The sequence below is a fragment of the Oncorhynchus gorbuscha genome, linkage group LG16 (assembly GCF_021184085.1).
Source record: "Oncorhynchus gorbuscha isolate QuinsamMale2020 ecotype Even-year linkage group LG16, OgorEven_v1.0, whole genome shotgun sequence".
NCBI classification, from domain to species: Eukaryota; Metazoa; Chordata; class Actinopteri; order Salmoniformes; family Salmonidae; genus Oncorhynchus; species Oncorhynchus gorbuscha.
The window spans coordinates 2075474-2090877 of NC_060188.1; the positions used below are offsets into that span (position 1 = coordinate 2075474).

At 44.3% G+C, this 15404-nt stretch overlaps 2 protein-coding genes across 2 annotated transcripts in view; one reads left to right on the plus strand and one right to left on the minus strand.

Annotated features, from left to right (window-relative positions):
• coro7 (coronin 7) overlaps positions 1-15404 on the plus strand; it is a 374383-nt gene that overhangs the window by 5232 nt on the left and 353747 nt on the right.
• Positions 5499-14454, minus strand: LOC124000695 (tubulin epsilon and delta complex protein 2). The gene is made up of 4 exons (XM_046307261.1): positions 13876-14454; positions 10867-10965; positions 7982-8190; positions 5499-6034 (listed from the first exon to the last, which is right to left on the minus strand). Exons 1-4 carry the CDS (start codon positions 14084-14086, stop codon positions 5900-5902), a joined length of 654 nt encoding a protein of 217 aa, XP_046163217.1. The 5' UTR covers positions 14087-14454; the 3' UTR covers positions 5499-5899.

The following is a 15404-nucleotide window of genomic DNA, read 5'->3' on the forward strand; positions in this document are numbered from 1 at the left end:
TTATTGATGTCAGCCATGGAATAGAAGTCCACCTACATTCTTTACCTGTCATCATGTCTCTCTCATGTCTGGCGGCAGATTAACAAAATATCCTACCAGACTAGCAGAGAGGCGGAGGGCGTCACCCACAACCATAATAAAACTAAGTAAAACTAATAAAATAAAACTAATTATATGGTCACAATCACAGGAGGTTGGAGGCTCCTTAATTTGGGGGGGACGGCTTGTGGTAACAGCTGGAGAGCAATGGATGGGATTGTATCAAATACATCAAACACATGGTTTTCATGTGTCTGATGCCATTCCATTCGCTCCATTACAGCCATTATTCTGAGGCGTCCTCCACTCAGCAGCCTCCACTGGTCACAACAACCTGAAGGGGGTTTACTGAGGGGTCAGGTGACCGTCAAATACCTATTAGTATTATTTATTTACCAAAACTCCCCTGGTTTCAACATAAACAGAGAGAGTTGTGGAACACACTTTCCTCCATAGTCTGAAAGGAAATAAGAGGACATGGGAATAGATCCCCCACACACACACACACACACACACACACACACACACACACACACACACACACACACACACACACACACACACACACACACACACACACACACACACACACACACAATGACAAGATTGAACCTTTATTAAGATGTTCCTCCCTGCCATTCGTTGGAAAGCTCTCTATGACGGAGTAAACTGACACACACAGGCAGGGTGGTCAGGGAGGAAGTCAAATAATAAACCATTGCTGGAGGGGTAATTGATGAAACAGCGTGACTCAACACTAGCTGCCTGCTGTAACTGAATACCAACAGAGAAAGAGATACAGGAGATTTAGGAGGAGAGGAGGGGGATGGATGGGGGAGAGAAGGGCTGGGGGCGTCAGAGAGAGAGGAGAAAGAAGGCTCAATGAAAAACGAGGTGGATTCTTGGTAACGCAGCATGGTATCTGTGGCTGTGTACTTGGACACGGCAGTTTATAAAGCACTATGGGTTTTGCACATCTGCCCCCCCTCCCATTCAAATTACAGAGAGGATGGATAGATTAAAGGGCCAGGCGGAGAAAGAATAGAGTAGAGGATAATTAAATTCAAACAACATCAGTTGTCCCCTTCCTAAAATGACTAAAAGGAAAAGCAAAAGGGAGAGAGAAAGATACCAGTTGAGTAGAGGAATATAGAACAGTGACACAGAAAACTTAAACGTTCATTTATTTTGTTGCTATTTTTCCTTTAGTTTATTAAGCTAAATCTGTTTGTTGGTTAAGAGCACGTAACATGTGCGCATGTGACAAATACAATTTAATTCCACCAGCACAATACCAGTTTCTATGTTTTGTCGTAAAAATATACAGTAAAGTGTAACAGTTCTACCCGATGGCATCAAAAGATGAGATTCGTAGTGACGTGGGGAGCAAGAAAATACCCTTAACTGGCTAGAAACTAGTTGTTTTTCTTACATTTAATCCTACCCTGTGATGTCACAGAGAGGCATTTTTTAAGAACTCTTATCTTTTTAATCACAGAAATGCATGTTGACACTGGTATGGTGCTGAAAATAATGAATTTGAGGTTGAAAAGTTGCAGAATTGCCCTTTACGTAAAGACTAGGACATTGCTGAAAATGGTTCAGTTGTTTGAAGCATACATACTACAGTATGTCACCTGGGCGGGACTTGTGTCAGGCAAACGGGAACACAGGAAGGCTGAGTTGAGTGGGCTCACCGGGACCTCTGTGTGTTGCAAATTTATGTTGACATTATTAATGCCTGCTGCTTAGTACTTTCCTGTCTCCCCTCTTCACATGCCCTGGCCTAAACTGAAGCTCTTATCAAGACAGAATCCTCCCTTTTGCTGGGAATCCCGCCCTTCCCACACAGGGACTGGCAACCACAATTATACAGACACATAGTTCATTTTTACTCAATAACACGGTATTTATCCCCTCAGGGGCAATTAAGAAAGGCATAGTTATAAATCACAGTGGATGCTTTGATAAAATGGTTGGGAGAGTTTCCCATTCAATAATGGATTGATATACAGTAGCATCATGATTAAATAAATAATAACAGTATGTTCTGATAGGGATGGCAAATGGGCCCATAAAACCACTGACAGAGCATGTGTGTAGTAGTAAAAGACCTACTGGTGAATACCAGTACCATAGCAGAAACAGAATATTGTGACAGAGCTAGCACTTGATAGAATCATTTCTAAATGAATAATGATCAGTGCCCTCATCACTCTACTGCAGCAGAGGAAAATGACCCGTTTATCGGAATAGAGCTGTTGGTAAGGAAGAGCCAGTCGTCACTGACTACCACACCCACAAACCAGTCATAAACCCAGTCTATTTGTACAATTTCTTTCATTAAAATCTGATTTTCAACCTAACCCTAACATTAACCACATTCCTAACTCTAGCCTTATGTTAAGACCAAAAAGCAAATTTGTGTTAGCACAGCCACAAAGTCAAAATTGGCTATCTAATGGAAAACCGAAAATCCCCATTTTATTCCATTTTGTGCCTCTGAATACCACCCTCGTGTCACCATGACTACTATCCTGCTGTATGCTATTACGTCTCTTTGTCTCTTTCTGGTGAGAAACCTGCTAACCCCAGCTGACAACCATCATAGTAGCTTTCCATGGAACCTGTTCCCCTGGTGACTCAGTCCCCCTGGAGGGGTGTGTGTGTGTGTGTGTGTGTGTGTGTGTGTGTGTGTGTGTGTGTGTGTGTGTGTGTGTGTGTGTGTGTGTGTGTGTGTGTGTGTGTGTGTGTGTGTGTGTGTGTGTGTGTGTGTGTGAGAGGTCTGGTGCAGCAGAGCATACTCACCCACGACCCGCTGTGTAAACCCGGCGCCACCTGTCGCTCAGTCTGGACCAGCTTGTGCCATCCTCACGTCATTTGACCGTGGGTAGACTGGGCACGCATTGAATTGGCCCTTTTTATCCTCTCTGGGCCCCCGCTACCTCTCACACACACCCTCATAATATCTCATATCGCATCAGAGGAAAGCCCAAAAAATTGTCAGACTTCAGTCACCCAAGTCATAAACTGTTTTCTCTGCTACCGCACAACAAGCGGTCCCGGAGCGTCGTCTAGGACCAAAAGGCTCAGCTTCTACCTCCAAGCCATAAGACTGCTGAACAATGAATAAAATGGCCACCGGACTATTGACATTAACACCTCCACCACCCCTCCATTTGTTTTGTACACTGCTGCTACTCGCTGTTTATTATCTATGCATAGTCACTTCACCTCTACCTATTTGTACAAACTACTTTGGCTAACCTGGACCCCGCACACTGACTCGGTACCGGTACCCACTGTGTATAGCCTCGTTATTGTTATTTTATTGTGTTATTTATCTTTTTTTAAACTTGAGTTTATTTGGTAAATATTTTCTTAACCAACAGTGCAGTTCAAAAAAGAGTTAGGGGCTTGTAAGTAAGCATTTCAATGTAAGGTCTAAACTTACATGTAAGGTCTACTTGTTGTATTCAGTGCATGTGACAAAAAAAATGGTTTGACAGACCCATCACTTCATATTCTATCACAACAGATCCTAGGATCAGATAGAATATTAGATGTGGCCATACCTGTCACGACTTCCGCCGAAGCCGGTTCCCCCCCTTTTCGGGCGGTGTTCGGTGGTCGACGTCACCGACCTTTTAGCCATCGCTGATCCATTTTTCATTTTCCATTGGTTTGGTCTTGTCTTCCTTCACACCTGGTTCCAATCCCATCAATTCCATATTGTGTATTCTCTGTTTCCCCTCATGTCCTTGTCGGAGATTGTTTTATTGTATGTTATGTGCTATTTCGGGTCGGTGTGCGACGGGTTTTGTACCCACATATTATTTTTGGTATATTTTGGTTTTTGGAGTTTTATGAGCACTTATTAAACTACTCCGTTTATACCAAGTTTGTTTTCCTGCGCCTGACTTCCCTGCCATCGACACACACCCATTACATACCAGACCCATACAGGATGTAGAAATCTGATACAGAAGCAGACAGGATGGGAATGTCAGTAAAAATGTATGAAACAGCAGACAGAGGCTATTCCTCTTAGATTAGGCATGGACTCTGGCCAGTCAAAGACACAGATCAAGTTTGTGGCTATGACTATGGAGATGAACACAGACAGCTGGTCCCGTAGGCCTTACCCTTCAATGTTGGCCGATCTGAAGGGCCTCCATAGGAAGTGGTGGTGCATCCACCATATTGCTTACACTTTAAACAACTGCAAACACCAAAGGATTAGGTTAGGGCCAAGGGGAAGAGGTAGGGAGTGAATTGGGACTGGCACTTGGTGCGTGCCACAGGAGGTTGGTGGCACCATAATTTGGGAGGACAGGCTCATAGTAATGGCTGGAGCGGAATAGTTGGAATGGTATCAAACACATGGTTTCCATGGTGCCATTCCATTTGCTCCGTTCCAGTCATCATTATGAGCCGTCCTCCCCTAAGCAGCCTCCACTGGTTCGTACCTACACCTCCTGACGACCGATGGCGTGTTGGCCGGGCAGATGAGGCTCATGCTGTTGATCTACCTCTTCAGCCCTCCCCAGTCATCATTAAACTGTTTTGCCAAGTTTTTCCCCACTGGATTTTTACTAATGTACTGTATGAAGTCTGTATAACAAGTACTAATGTACTGTATGCAGTCTGTATAACAAGAACTAATGTACTGTATGAGTCTGTATAACAAGTATTAATGTACTGTATGAGTCTGTATAACAAGGGCTAATGTACTGGGCAGATGTACTAGTAGTCTGTATAACAAGTATTAATGTACTGTATCTAGTCTGTATAACAAGTACTAATGTACTGTATCTAGTCTGTATAACAAGTACATGTACCCTGTATAACAAGTACCCAGTCATCAATTAAACTGTTTTTTGTATAACAAGTACTAATGTACTTTTTCCCCAATGTACTAGTCTGTATAACAAGTTTTTACTAGTCTGTATAACAAGTACTAATGTACTGTAAGTCTGTATAACAAGTACTATAACAAGTATGTACTGCACATAGTCTGTATAACAAGTACTAATGTAGTCTGTATAACAAGTACTAGTCTGTATAACAAGTACTAATGTACTGTATGAGTCTGTATAACAAGTACTAATGTACTGTAGTCTGTATAACAAGTACTAATGTACTGCACATAGTCTGTATAACAAGTACTAATGTACTGTACATAGTCTGTATAACAAGTACTAATGTACTGCACATAGTCTGTATAACAAGTACTAATGTACTGCACATAGTCTGTATAACAAGTACTAATGTACTGCACGTAGGCTGTTTTGATTTGAAAGGCGAGTCATGGGTAAAGCGCCACCTACTGACAAATATAAAATCACAGCATCTGTCAGTGATCCTAACTTAGTTGACCTACAACATTTTTACTTAAATTATTAAACTAAAATTATTACACATTTGTAGATGTAGACTACAGAATGGAAAATGCAAAGTTACTTTTTCAATATCCATCCATTTTAATAATTTAATTTAATTATAGGAGTCTTACAATATATAAAAAGGAACAATGTAAAACCAAAATGCTCAATATCTCCAAATAAATACACAGATTGACATTCCCAACATACAAAAATGCCTCTTTTCAGAAGATTCTCCATTCTTCTTCCTCTGTTCTCAGTGTCCCCTCCTAAGACATACCATTCATTGGTCTACTCTTCAATAGTCTTTCTTGGTCGTGTTCATTAGGCACCAAATGGAAGAACACCGAATGAAACAGGGAGAGGCTACCTGGACTTGTCCAATTAGAAACTTTCATTTGTTTTCTGCTGCATTGTGTGCCCTAATAAACATGACCCAGGTGATTTGGCCTGTTCAGTTCATTTGACCTGTTCCTTTAGTCAGGTTCTGTGTCCAGAACCAGAGTAGGAAACGTCACCCCTCCTTCTCCAAGCAGGGAGTAAATGTCACGGAGCGCGGCGGGGTTGGGAAGTCCAGGAGCGGAGGGCATGACCATGGTGTCAGAGAGAGCCTGTCAGAGAAACAGAACGCACACCAAAAAAGTGACTAATGCATACATACACACAGATGCAAAATCACAGTATTGACCTTTGTGGAGAAATCAACTTTTTCCTTTTAACATGGCACAGGTGTGTAATGGCATGGCTCTTGGTAGAAATATGCTTAAACTTGCCTGGTGTGTTATTAGCATACACCAGATGCAAAATCACAGTGTTGTTTGTGGAGAAATGTGCCTTTTTCCTTTTAACATGGCACAGGTGTGTAATGTGTGTGCTCTTGGTAGAAATATGTGTGTGTGTGTTATTGCTGTGTGTGTGTGTGTGTATATGTATGAGACAGATGTGCCTCTTACCTGATACAGGTGTGTGTGTGTGTGTAACCTGGTGACAGTGTGCCTCTTACCTGATACAGTGTGTGTGTGTGTGTATGTATGAGACAGATGTGCCTCTTACCTGATACAGGTGTGTGTGTGTGTGTATGTATGAGACAGATGTGCCTCTTACCTGATACAGGTGTGGTGTGTGTGTGTGTATGTATGAGACAGATGTGCCTCTTACCTGATACAGGTGTGTGTGTGTGTATGTATGAGACAGATGTGCCTCTTACCTGATACAGGTGTGTGTGTGTGTATGTATGAGACAGATGTGCCTCTTACCTGATACAGGTGTGTGTGTGTGTGTGTATGTATGAGACAGATGTGCCTCTTACCTGATACCTGATACAGTGTGTGTGTGTGTGTGTGTGTATGTATGAGACAGATGTGCCTCTTACCTGATGTGTGTGTGTGTGTGTGTGTATGAGACAGATGTGTGATTGACAGGTGTGTTGTGTGAGTATCAACTGCCTCTTACCTGATGTGTGTGTGTGTGTGTGTATGTATGAGACAGATGTGCCTCTTACCTGATACAGGTGTGTGTGTGTGTGTGTATGTGTGAGACAGATGTGCCTCTTACCTGATACAGGTGTGTGTGTGTGTGTGAGACAGATGTGTGTGAGACAGATGTGCCTCTTACCTGATACAGGTGTGTGTGTGTGTGTGTGTATGTATGAGACAGATGTGCCTCTTACCTGATACAGGTGTGTGTGTGTGTGTATGAGACAGATGTGCCTCTTACCTGATACAGGTGTGTGTGTATGTATGAGACAGATGTGCCTCTTACCTGATACAGGTGTGTGTGTGTGTGTGTATGTATGAGACAGATGTGCCTCTTACCTGATGTGTGTGTGTGTGTGTATGTATGAGACAGATGTGCCTCTTACCTGATACAGGTGTGTGTGTGTGTGTATGTATGAGACAGATGTGCCTCTTACCTGATACAGGTGTGTGTGTGTGTGCTGTGAGACAGATGTGCAACCTCACCTCTACAGGTGTGTGTGGAGCTCTGCCTGATACTGGTGTGTGTGTGTGTGTATGTATGAGACAGATGTCCTCTTACCTGTCACAGGTGTGTGTGTGTGTGTGTGTGTGTGGAGAGATGTGCCTCTTACCTGATAAAGGGTGTGTGTGTGTGTGTGTATGTATGAGACAGATGTGCCTCTTACCTGATACAGGTGTGTGTGGTGTGTGTGTGTGAGCAACAGGGGGACCTGAGAACGCTTGCGTGTGTGTGTGTGTGTGTGTGTGAGACAGATGTGCCTCTTACCTGATACAGGTGTGTGTGTGTGTGTGTGTGTGTGTATGAGACAGATGTGCCTGTACCATTACAGTGTGTGTGTGTGTGTGGACTGAGACAGATGTGCCTCTTACCTGATACAGGTGTGTGTCACATTGTGGGATGAGACAGATGTGCCTCACTTACCTGATACAGGGGTGTGTGTGTGTGTGTGTGTGTGTGTGTGTGTGTGTGTGTGTGTGTGTGTGTCACACAGTGTGTGTGTGTGTGTGTCACATTGTGTGTGTGTGTGTGTGTGTGTGTGTGTGTGTGTGTGTCACATTGAGACTGAGATGTGCCGCTACCTGATGCAGGTGCACCTCCTGCTGTAGCAGCTCCACTCGCAACCTCAGCCTCTCCACCTCCTGGAGCTCTGCCTGGCTGGTGTAGGTCAGGGTGGGGGGTAAGGGGGTCACCCCACTCATGTCACCCCACTCGCCCTTACTCCTGACGGGGCAGAACGCGCCCGCTCCTTCCCCCTTCAGCCTCCTCCATCGATCCCATGCCTCCCGCTCTGGTCGGAAACATTGTGATTATTTTTAGAGTGAGAGGAGCGTGAGCAAGGAGACCTGAAAACCTTGCGTCACATTCACACTGGGTGACCTGAGAAGGAGCCTCCCTCAGCATTTAAATAGCAGGGACAAGCCTGAGAAGGAGCCTACGCCGTCACATTCACAGGATGGACTGACTGACAGGGGACCTGAGAAGGAGCCTCACCGTCACATTCACACAGGGGGACCTGAGAAGGAGCCTCGCCGTCACATTCACACAGGGGGACCTGAGAAGGAGCCTCGCCGTCACATTCACACAGGGGACCTGAGAAGGAGCCTCGCCGTCACATTCACACAGGGGGACCTGAGAAGGAGCCTCGCCGTCACATTCACACAGGGGGACCTGAGAAGGAGCCTCGCCGTCACATTCACACAGGGGGACCTGAGAAGGAGCCTCGCCGTCACATTCACACAGGGGGACCTGAGAAGGAGCCTCGCCGTCACATTCACACAGGGGGACCTGAGAAGGAGCCTCACCGTCACATTCACACAGGGGGACCTGAGAAGGAGCCTCACCGTCACATTCACACAGGGGGACCTGAGAAGGAGCCTCGCCGTCACATTCACACAGGGGGACCTGAGAAGGAGCCTCACCGTCACATTCACACAGGGGGACCTGAGAAGGAGCCTCGCCGTCACATTCACACAGGGGGACCTGAGAAGGAGCCTCGCCGTCACATTCACACAGGGGGACCTGAGAAGGAGCCTCACCGTCACATTCACACAGGGGGACCTGAGAAGGAGCCTCGCCGTCACATTCACACAGGGGGACCTGAGAAGGAGCCTCACCGTCACATTCACACAGGGGGACCTGAGAAGGAGCCTCACCGTCACATTCACACAGGGGGACCTGAGAAGGAGCCTCACCGTCACATTCACACAGGGGGACCTGAGAAGGAGCCTCACCGTCACATTCACACAGGGGGACCTGAGAAGGAGCCTCACCGTCACATTCACACAGGGGGACCTGAGAAGGAGCCTCACCGTCACATTCACACAGGGGGACCTGAGAAGGAGCCTCACCGTCACATTCACACAGGGGGACCTGAGAAGGAGCCCCACCGTCACATTCACACAGGAATGGAAACCAGAATAAATCCGGTGTAACTGACGGTTTCTATTTTCATTATCCGTAAGTCAAGACAGTGAGGGGTTCATTTAGCTCGTAAGTGTGTGTCCGCGTGAAGATTGACTCTCAGGGAGCACATTTCTCCATTGGAGGATGGTGACCTGAGAATGAATCTGCTCATCATACTGTTGTCCGTTGACTCAAGACAATGCTGCAACAAACGTCACTGTACCATTCTATTGTTGGACATTTACACTGCATTGTCCCAAAATAAAATGCTGCATCATAATCTGACTACCAGAATATAGATTAGAGATTAATTATAAGAATGATACAGTTCCTTCAGAATGAATACCAGAATATAGATTAGAGATAAGATAGGAACTGTATAATTGTTCTAGAGAAGGTATTCACACCCCTTGACTTCTTCCACATTCTGTTGTGTTACAGCCTCCATTTAAAATGGATGAAATTTAGATTTGTCTCTGGCCTATATACACAATACCCCATCATGAAAAAATAGAAAAATGTTTACAAATGAAAAAATAATAATCTGAAATGTCTTTTGAGTCAATAAATATTCAAACCCTTTGTTATGGCAAGCCTAAATATGTTCTGGAGTAAACATTTGCTTAACAAGTCACATAATACGTTGCATTAGTACTCTGCCTTGGTGATAAAACCTACAGCCTGCATTCCATTGAATGTCTGTGAAATGTCTGTGAAATGCCTGTCTGCCAGGGCCAGGTGAACCCTCCCCCCAGTGATCACCTCTGCGTTTATTGTTGACCAGCTCCATTATTGTAATAATGAATAATAAAGTTGGATTGTTATGAGGAAATCTAAGTCTCTCTCCATTGATTTGAAATATTTCACCACAAATCTGTGCCAAAGGTGCTTCTACAAAGTATTGGTACTCAGGGATGTGAATAATTAAGTACATGCAAATGAGATATTTCTTTGTGAGTGTTAGAGAAGGCCCGGGGCCAGCAAGGCAGCCAGGTGTTAGAGAAGGCCCGGGGCCAGCAAGGCAGCCAGGTGTTAGAGAAGGCCCGGGGCCAGCAAGGCAGCCAGTCGAGGCTCAATTTTAAGTGGGGACTCTGGCTTTGACTCTGGATAGTGTGTGAGTGTTCTGTAACATTCTGTCACAATCTGGCCCCTAGCCAGTCACCTTGGAGGCTTGGGGAATACTAAAAACGGTCAATTCTAAATAAAAGTCCCCCCATCAGCACCACACTGTCACAGTGAGATTGGTGAGAGGGGGGAAAAGAGAGCTCAGCTTATAATTGTATTGGTTCAAGGTCGTGGAGAATATGTTGCATTATACTGTGAGATGCTACATAGGCTCATTCTGCTGCGTGAATCAATTGCAAAGGGTCACAATTTCACTACAAGTGAAGTCCCTGGAAAAGTCAGTAAAGGGAGTATTGGAGGGTAATATTCCTACTTTCCAAGACTGATTTTTAACATGCTACCTAATTCTCAACATTTGATTATACTCTGTGCCAGTGAAGAACACAGAGTGGAGATGTGTGTGCGTGAGTGTATAGAGTGAAGCAAGATTTAGTACCTTTTCTCAGCTGTCCAGCATGTTTCCGGAGGTCTGCCACCATCTTCTCCAGTCCTTCCAGCATCAGCAAGGACTCATATTCCCTCTTCTTGCATGTTGCTTCACATAATAACATGGAAAAAATCATCCATAAATATAAATGTACAGCGCATTCGGAAAGTATTCAGACCCCTTAACCTTTTCACTTTGTTACGGTACAGCCTTATTCTAAAATGGATTAAATACATGTTTCCCTCATCAATCTACACACAATACCCCATAATGAGAAAGCGAAAAACGGTTTTCAGACATGTTTGGCAAATTATCTTTACAAAAGAATTCAGACGCTTTGCTATCAGAGTCTAAATTGGGTTCAGGCGCATCCCGTTCCCATTGATCATCCTTCAGATATTTCTACAATTTGATTGGAGTCCACCTGCGGTAAATTCAATTGAATGATAAAAAACATGAGCTGGCGCACACCCAGAATAATAGTTTGTGTGGATGTGCTGACTAACGACGAATAAACTATCAAAATAAAGAAAGGCACAGTGATGCCGAAACATTGGTAAATACCCATTAAATTGCTGGGAGATTACACATGGAGTGTGCGACTCTCTTTATTTTGATAGTTTAAATTGAATTGATAAGACATGGTTTGGAAAAGCACACACCTGTCTATATAAAGGTCCCACAGTTGACATTGCATGTCAGAGCAAAAACCAAGCCATGAGGTCAAAGGAATTGTCCGTAGAGCTCCGAGACAGGATTGGGTTGAGGCAAACATCTGGGAAAGGGTACCAAAGAGTTACTGCATTGAAGGTCCCCAAGAACACAGTGGCCTCCATCATTCTTAAATGGAAGTTTGGAACCACCAAGACTCTTCCTAGAGCTGGCCGCCCAGCCAAATTGCGCAATCGGGGGAGAAGGGCTTTGGTCAGGGAGGTGACCAAGAACCCGATGGTCACTGACAGAGCTCCTCTTTGGAGATGGGAAAACCTTCCAGAAGCACAACCATCTCTGCAGCACTCCACCATTCAGGCCTTTATGGTAGAGTGGCCAGACTGAAGCCACTCCTCAGTAAAAGGCACATGATAGCACGCTAGGAGTTTGCCAAAAGGCACCTAAAGGACTCAGACCATAAGAAACAATTAACCCAATCGAACATTTCTGGAGAGACCTGAAAATAGCTGTATAACCTGACAGAGCTTGAAAGGATCTGCAGAGAAGAATGGGAGAAACTCCCCAAATACAGGTGTGCCAAGCTTGTAACGTTATACCCAAGAAGACTCGAGGCTGTAATCACTGCCAAAGGTGCTTCAAGAAAGCACTGAGTAAAGGGTGTGAATACTTATGTAAATGTTATATTTCATTTTTTTTTTAAATAAATTTGCTAAAACATTCTAAAAACCTGTTTATGCTTTGTCATTATAGGGTATTGTGTATAGATTGAGGGGGGAAATAACCATTTAATCCATAGAATAAGGCTGTAACGTAAGAAAATGTGGAAAAAGTCAAGAGGTCTGAATACTTTCCAAATGCACGGTATGTATAACACACATGAGCTAAGCATTATTATTACACATTGACAAAGAATTACTCTCTTCAGTATTTGGAAATGAAATTAAACAAATGCAGTGAAAGCGCAATACGAATCGATCTCAAATGTATTGGTAATGGTGCTATAAAAAAATGACAAGGTTTTGCCGTGTCTAATTGCTTTACATGACTCAGAAGTTACTGTAATTAATTGTTATCTGTAGCATAAAAACAGCTGTCAAATGATTGCTAATGGCTTCAGAATTAATAAGCTCAGCAGTAAATGAGGTCAGAGGACTAAGGGGTGATGAGCTGAAAAATAACACTGAACGTTCTTATTTCTAAGTGAACTAAATCCTTAGTTTTTGGATAAATGGACCCCTTCTCCACCCCCTATTGCTTTTCTTTCCAGACTCTGGTTCTCATCGCCCATACTTCTGTCATCTCCTACCAGTTTTCCGTCGCCCATACTTATGTCATCTCCTACCAGTTCTCATCCCCCATACTTCTGTCATCTCCTACCAGTTTTCCATCCCCCGTACTTCTGTCATCTCCTACCAGTTTTCCATCCCCCATACTTCTGTCATCTCCTACCAGTTTTCCATCCCCCATACTTCTGTCATCTCCTACCAGTTTTCCATCCCCCGTACTTCTGTCATCTCCTACCAGTTTTCCATCCCCCATACTTCTGTCATCTCCTACCAGTTCTCATCCCCCATACCTCTGTCATCTCCTACCAGTTTTCCATCCCCCATACTTCTGTCATCTCCTACCAGTTTTCCATCCCTCATACTTCTGTCATCTCCTACCAGTTTTCCATCCCCCATACTTCTGTCATCTCCTACCAGTTTTCCATCCCCCATACTTCTGTCATCTCCTACCAGTTTTCCATCCCCCATACTTCTGTCATCTCCTACCAGTTTTCCATCCCCCATACTTCTGTCATCTCCTACCACTTTTCCATCCCTCCACTTCTGTCATCTCCTACCAGTTCTCATCCCCCATACTTCTGTCATCTCCTACCAGTTCTCATCCCCCATACTTCTGTCATCTCCTACCAGTTTTCCATCCCCCACTTCTGTCATCTCCTACCAGTTCTCATCCCCCATACTTCTGTCATCTCCTACCAGTTTTCCATCCCCCATACTTCTGTCATCTCCTACCAGTTTTCCATCGCCTGTACTTCTGTCATCTCCTACCAGTTCTCATCCCCCATACTTCTGTCATCTCCTACCAGTTTTCCATCCCCCATACTTCTGTCATCTCCTACCAGTTTTCCATCCCCCATACTTCTGTCATCTCCTACCAGTTCTCATCCCCCATACTTCTGTCATCTCCTACCAGTTCTCATCCCCCATACTTCTGTCATCTCCTACCAGTTTTCCATCCCCCATACTTCTGTCATCTCCTACCAGTTTTCCATCGCCTGTACTTCTGTCATCTCCTACCAGTTTTCCATCGCCTGTACTTCTGTAATTTCCTATTTCTTACTTATCCCTCCTTCCATCCCCCCTTCTGCATCTCCTCTGGTTGGGCTGGTACCTGGCTCAGTGCCAGAGGTTCTGAAGGTCTGGCCAGTCAGCAGCCGCTCGCTCTGGTAGCAATGACTCAGATCCGTGCAGAGCTGTGTCAGTCTGTCCACCTGAGCCCCGGTGTCGGCCGGGCTGCCACTGGTTGGCCACTCTCTGGAGAACTGACCCATAACGGGACGGGTCAAGGAGAACAAGCAGACAAAACTCTTGAGATAATATTAGAAGACACACAAACACACACACATTTCATTTTCTGTGTGTGAATCCTAAAATCTGGTGTGTTATTTTGAGAAACGCTGGTAGACACTGAATTTGATGCCGTGCTAATTTCTCTCACGTAGGCTGTGTGAACGAGTGGGAGTGAGAGAATTAGTAACGAGTTTATACTCGTTAAAATGAACAATTGATATCTCTGCAGGTCCCATGTCACAAATAAGATATACTATTATAACACTATTTAACTACTCATTCATGTTTAAATGTAAGCATGAGGGTGCATTAAATCAGGTTTGGCTATATGTGGGTGGTAAATGTTCAGTTCATCTGAGGAAGAATACAGTGGCTTTCACTCTCTCTGTGAAGTGACTCCTCTCCGCCACAGGTTTGGATTGTAGAGCCAGGACTTTGTCCCATAACCTGAGGGGGGGTGAAAGGGTCAAATTAATGTCCATTACAACAGTATACACATCAGAGGAGGCTGCAGAGGGGAGAACAGCTCATAATAATGGCTGGAACGGAGCGAATGGAATCAAACCACGTGTTTGATGTATTTGATACCATTCCACTGATTCCACTCCTGCCATTACCACAAGCCAGTCCTCCCCAATTAAGGTGCCACCAACCTCCTGTGGTATACATGTATAGCCTACTTCTTGTTCCCCAAACAAACACAGCTCAACATCAAAGAGTATACAAAAAAAAACAATCACTTTTTGGACATTTCTTTTGGATACCCAGCTAGCTGTTCCTGCCAGAATCATAGCACCTGGACACACTGCGGTGCACAAGGAATTTACCCTTTTGCACATAATACATTAGAGAAAATTCTGTATGCATTACAGAACACTGAATGGAAAATGTTACATGGTGGATGATATAGGTCAGACATTTCCTTCACAAAAGATATGATTCACTGGCTGACCTGCTTTGTTTGGTCCTTAGACTGATCCATTTAGTTAACAACTGTGTGGGAGCCCTGCCACAAAAACACAAACATGTACAGTGTCATTAAACCACACTCAAACTACTTATTGTCACAACAGTCATATTATATCACAAACGTTGAGTTGCTTCTAGCCATCTTCTTAACGATATCAGTACGGTACTTGGACCGTTCCATTTTAATTGGTTATGTTGCTTCTGGAATAGGAATTTGACACTGTCATATACTTTGTTCACTAAGCAGTGGTCTTGTGTTGTCTTGCAGCCTACCCATTCTGTGGAGGTGAAATTACATGTGCTTTTGGCATCCCCTCCATGTGTGAAACA

Coding starts and splice junctions, on each gene's coding strand:
- LOC124000695 (XM_046307261.1), bottom strand. CDS start 14,086: ATGGGTCAGTTCTCCAGAGAGTGGCCAACCAGTGGCAGCCCGGCCGAC. Junction 10,966..13,875: donor GGGGATGGAAGGAGGGATAA/GTAAGAAATAGG, acceptor TATTATGTGAAG/CAACATGCAAGAAGAGGGAA. Junction 6,035..7,981: donor AGGAGGTGCACCTGCATCAG/GTAGCGGCACAT, acceptor TTTCTCTGACAG/GCTCTCTCTGACACCATGGT.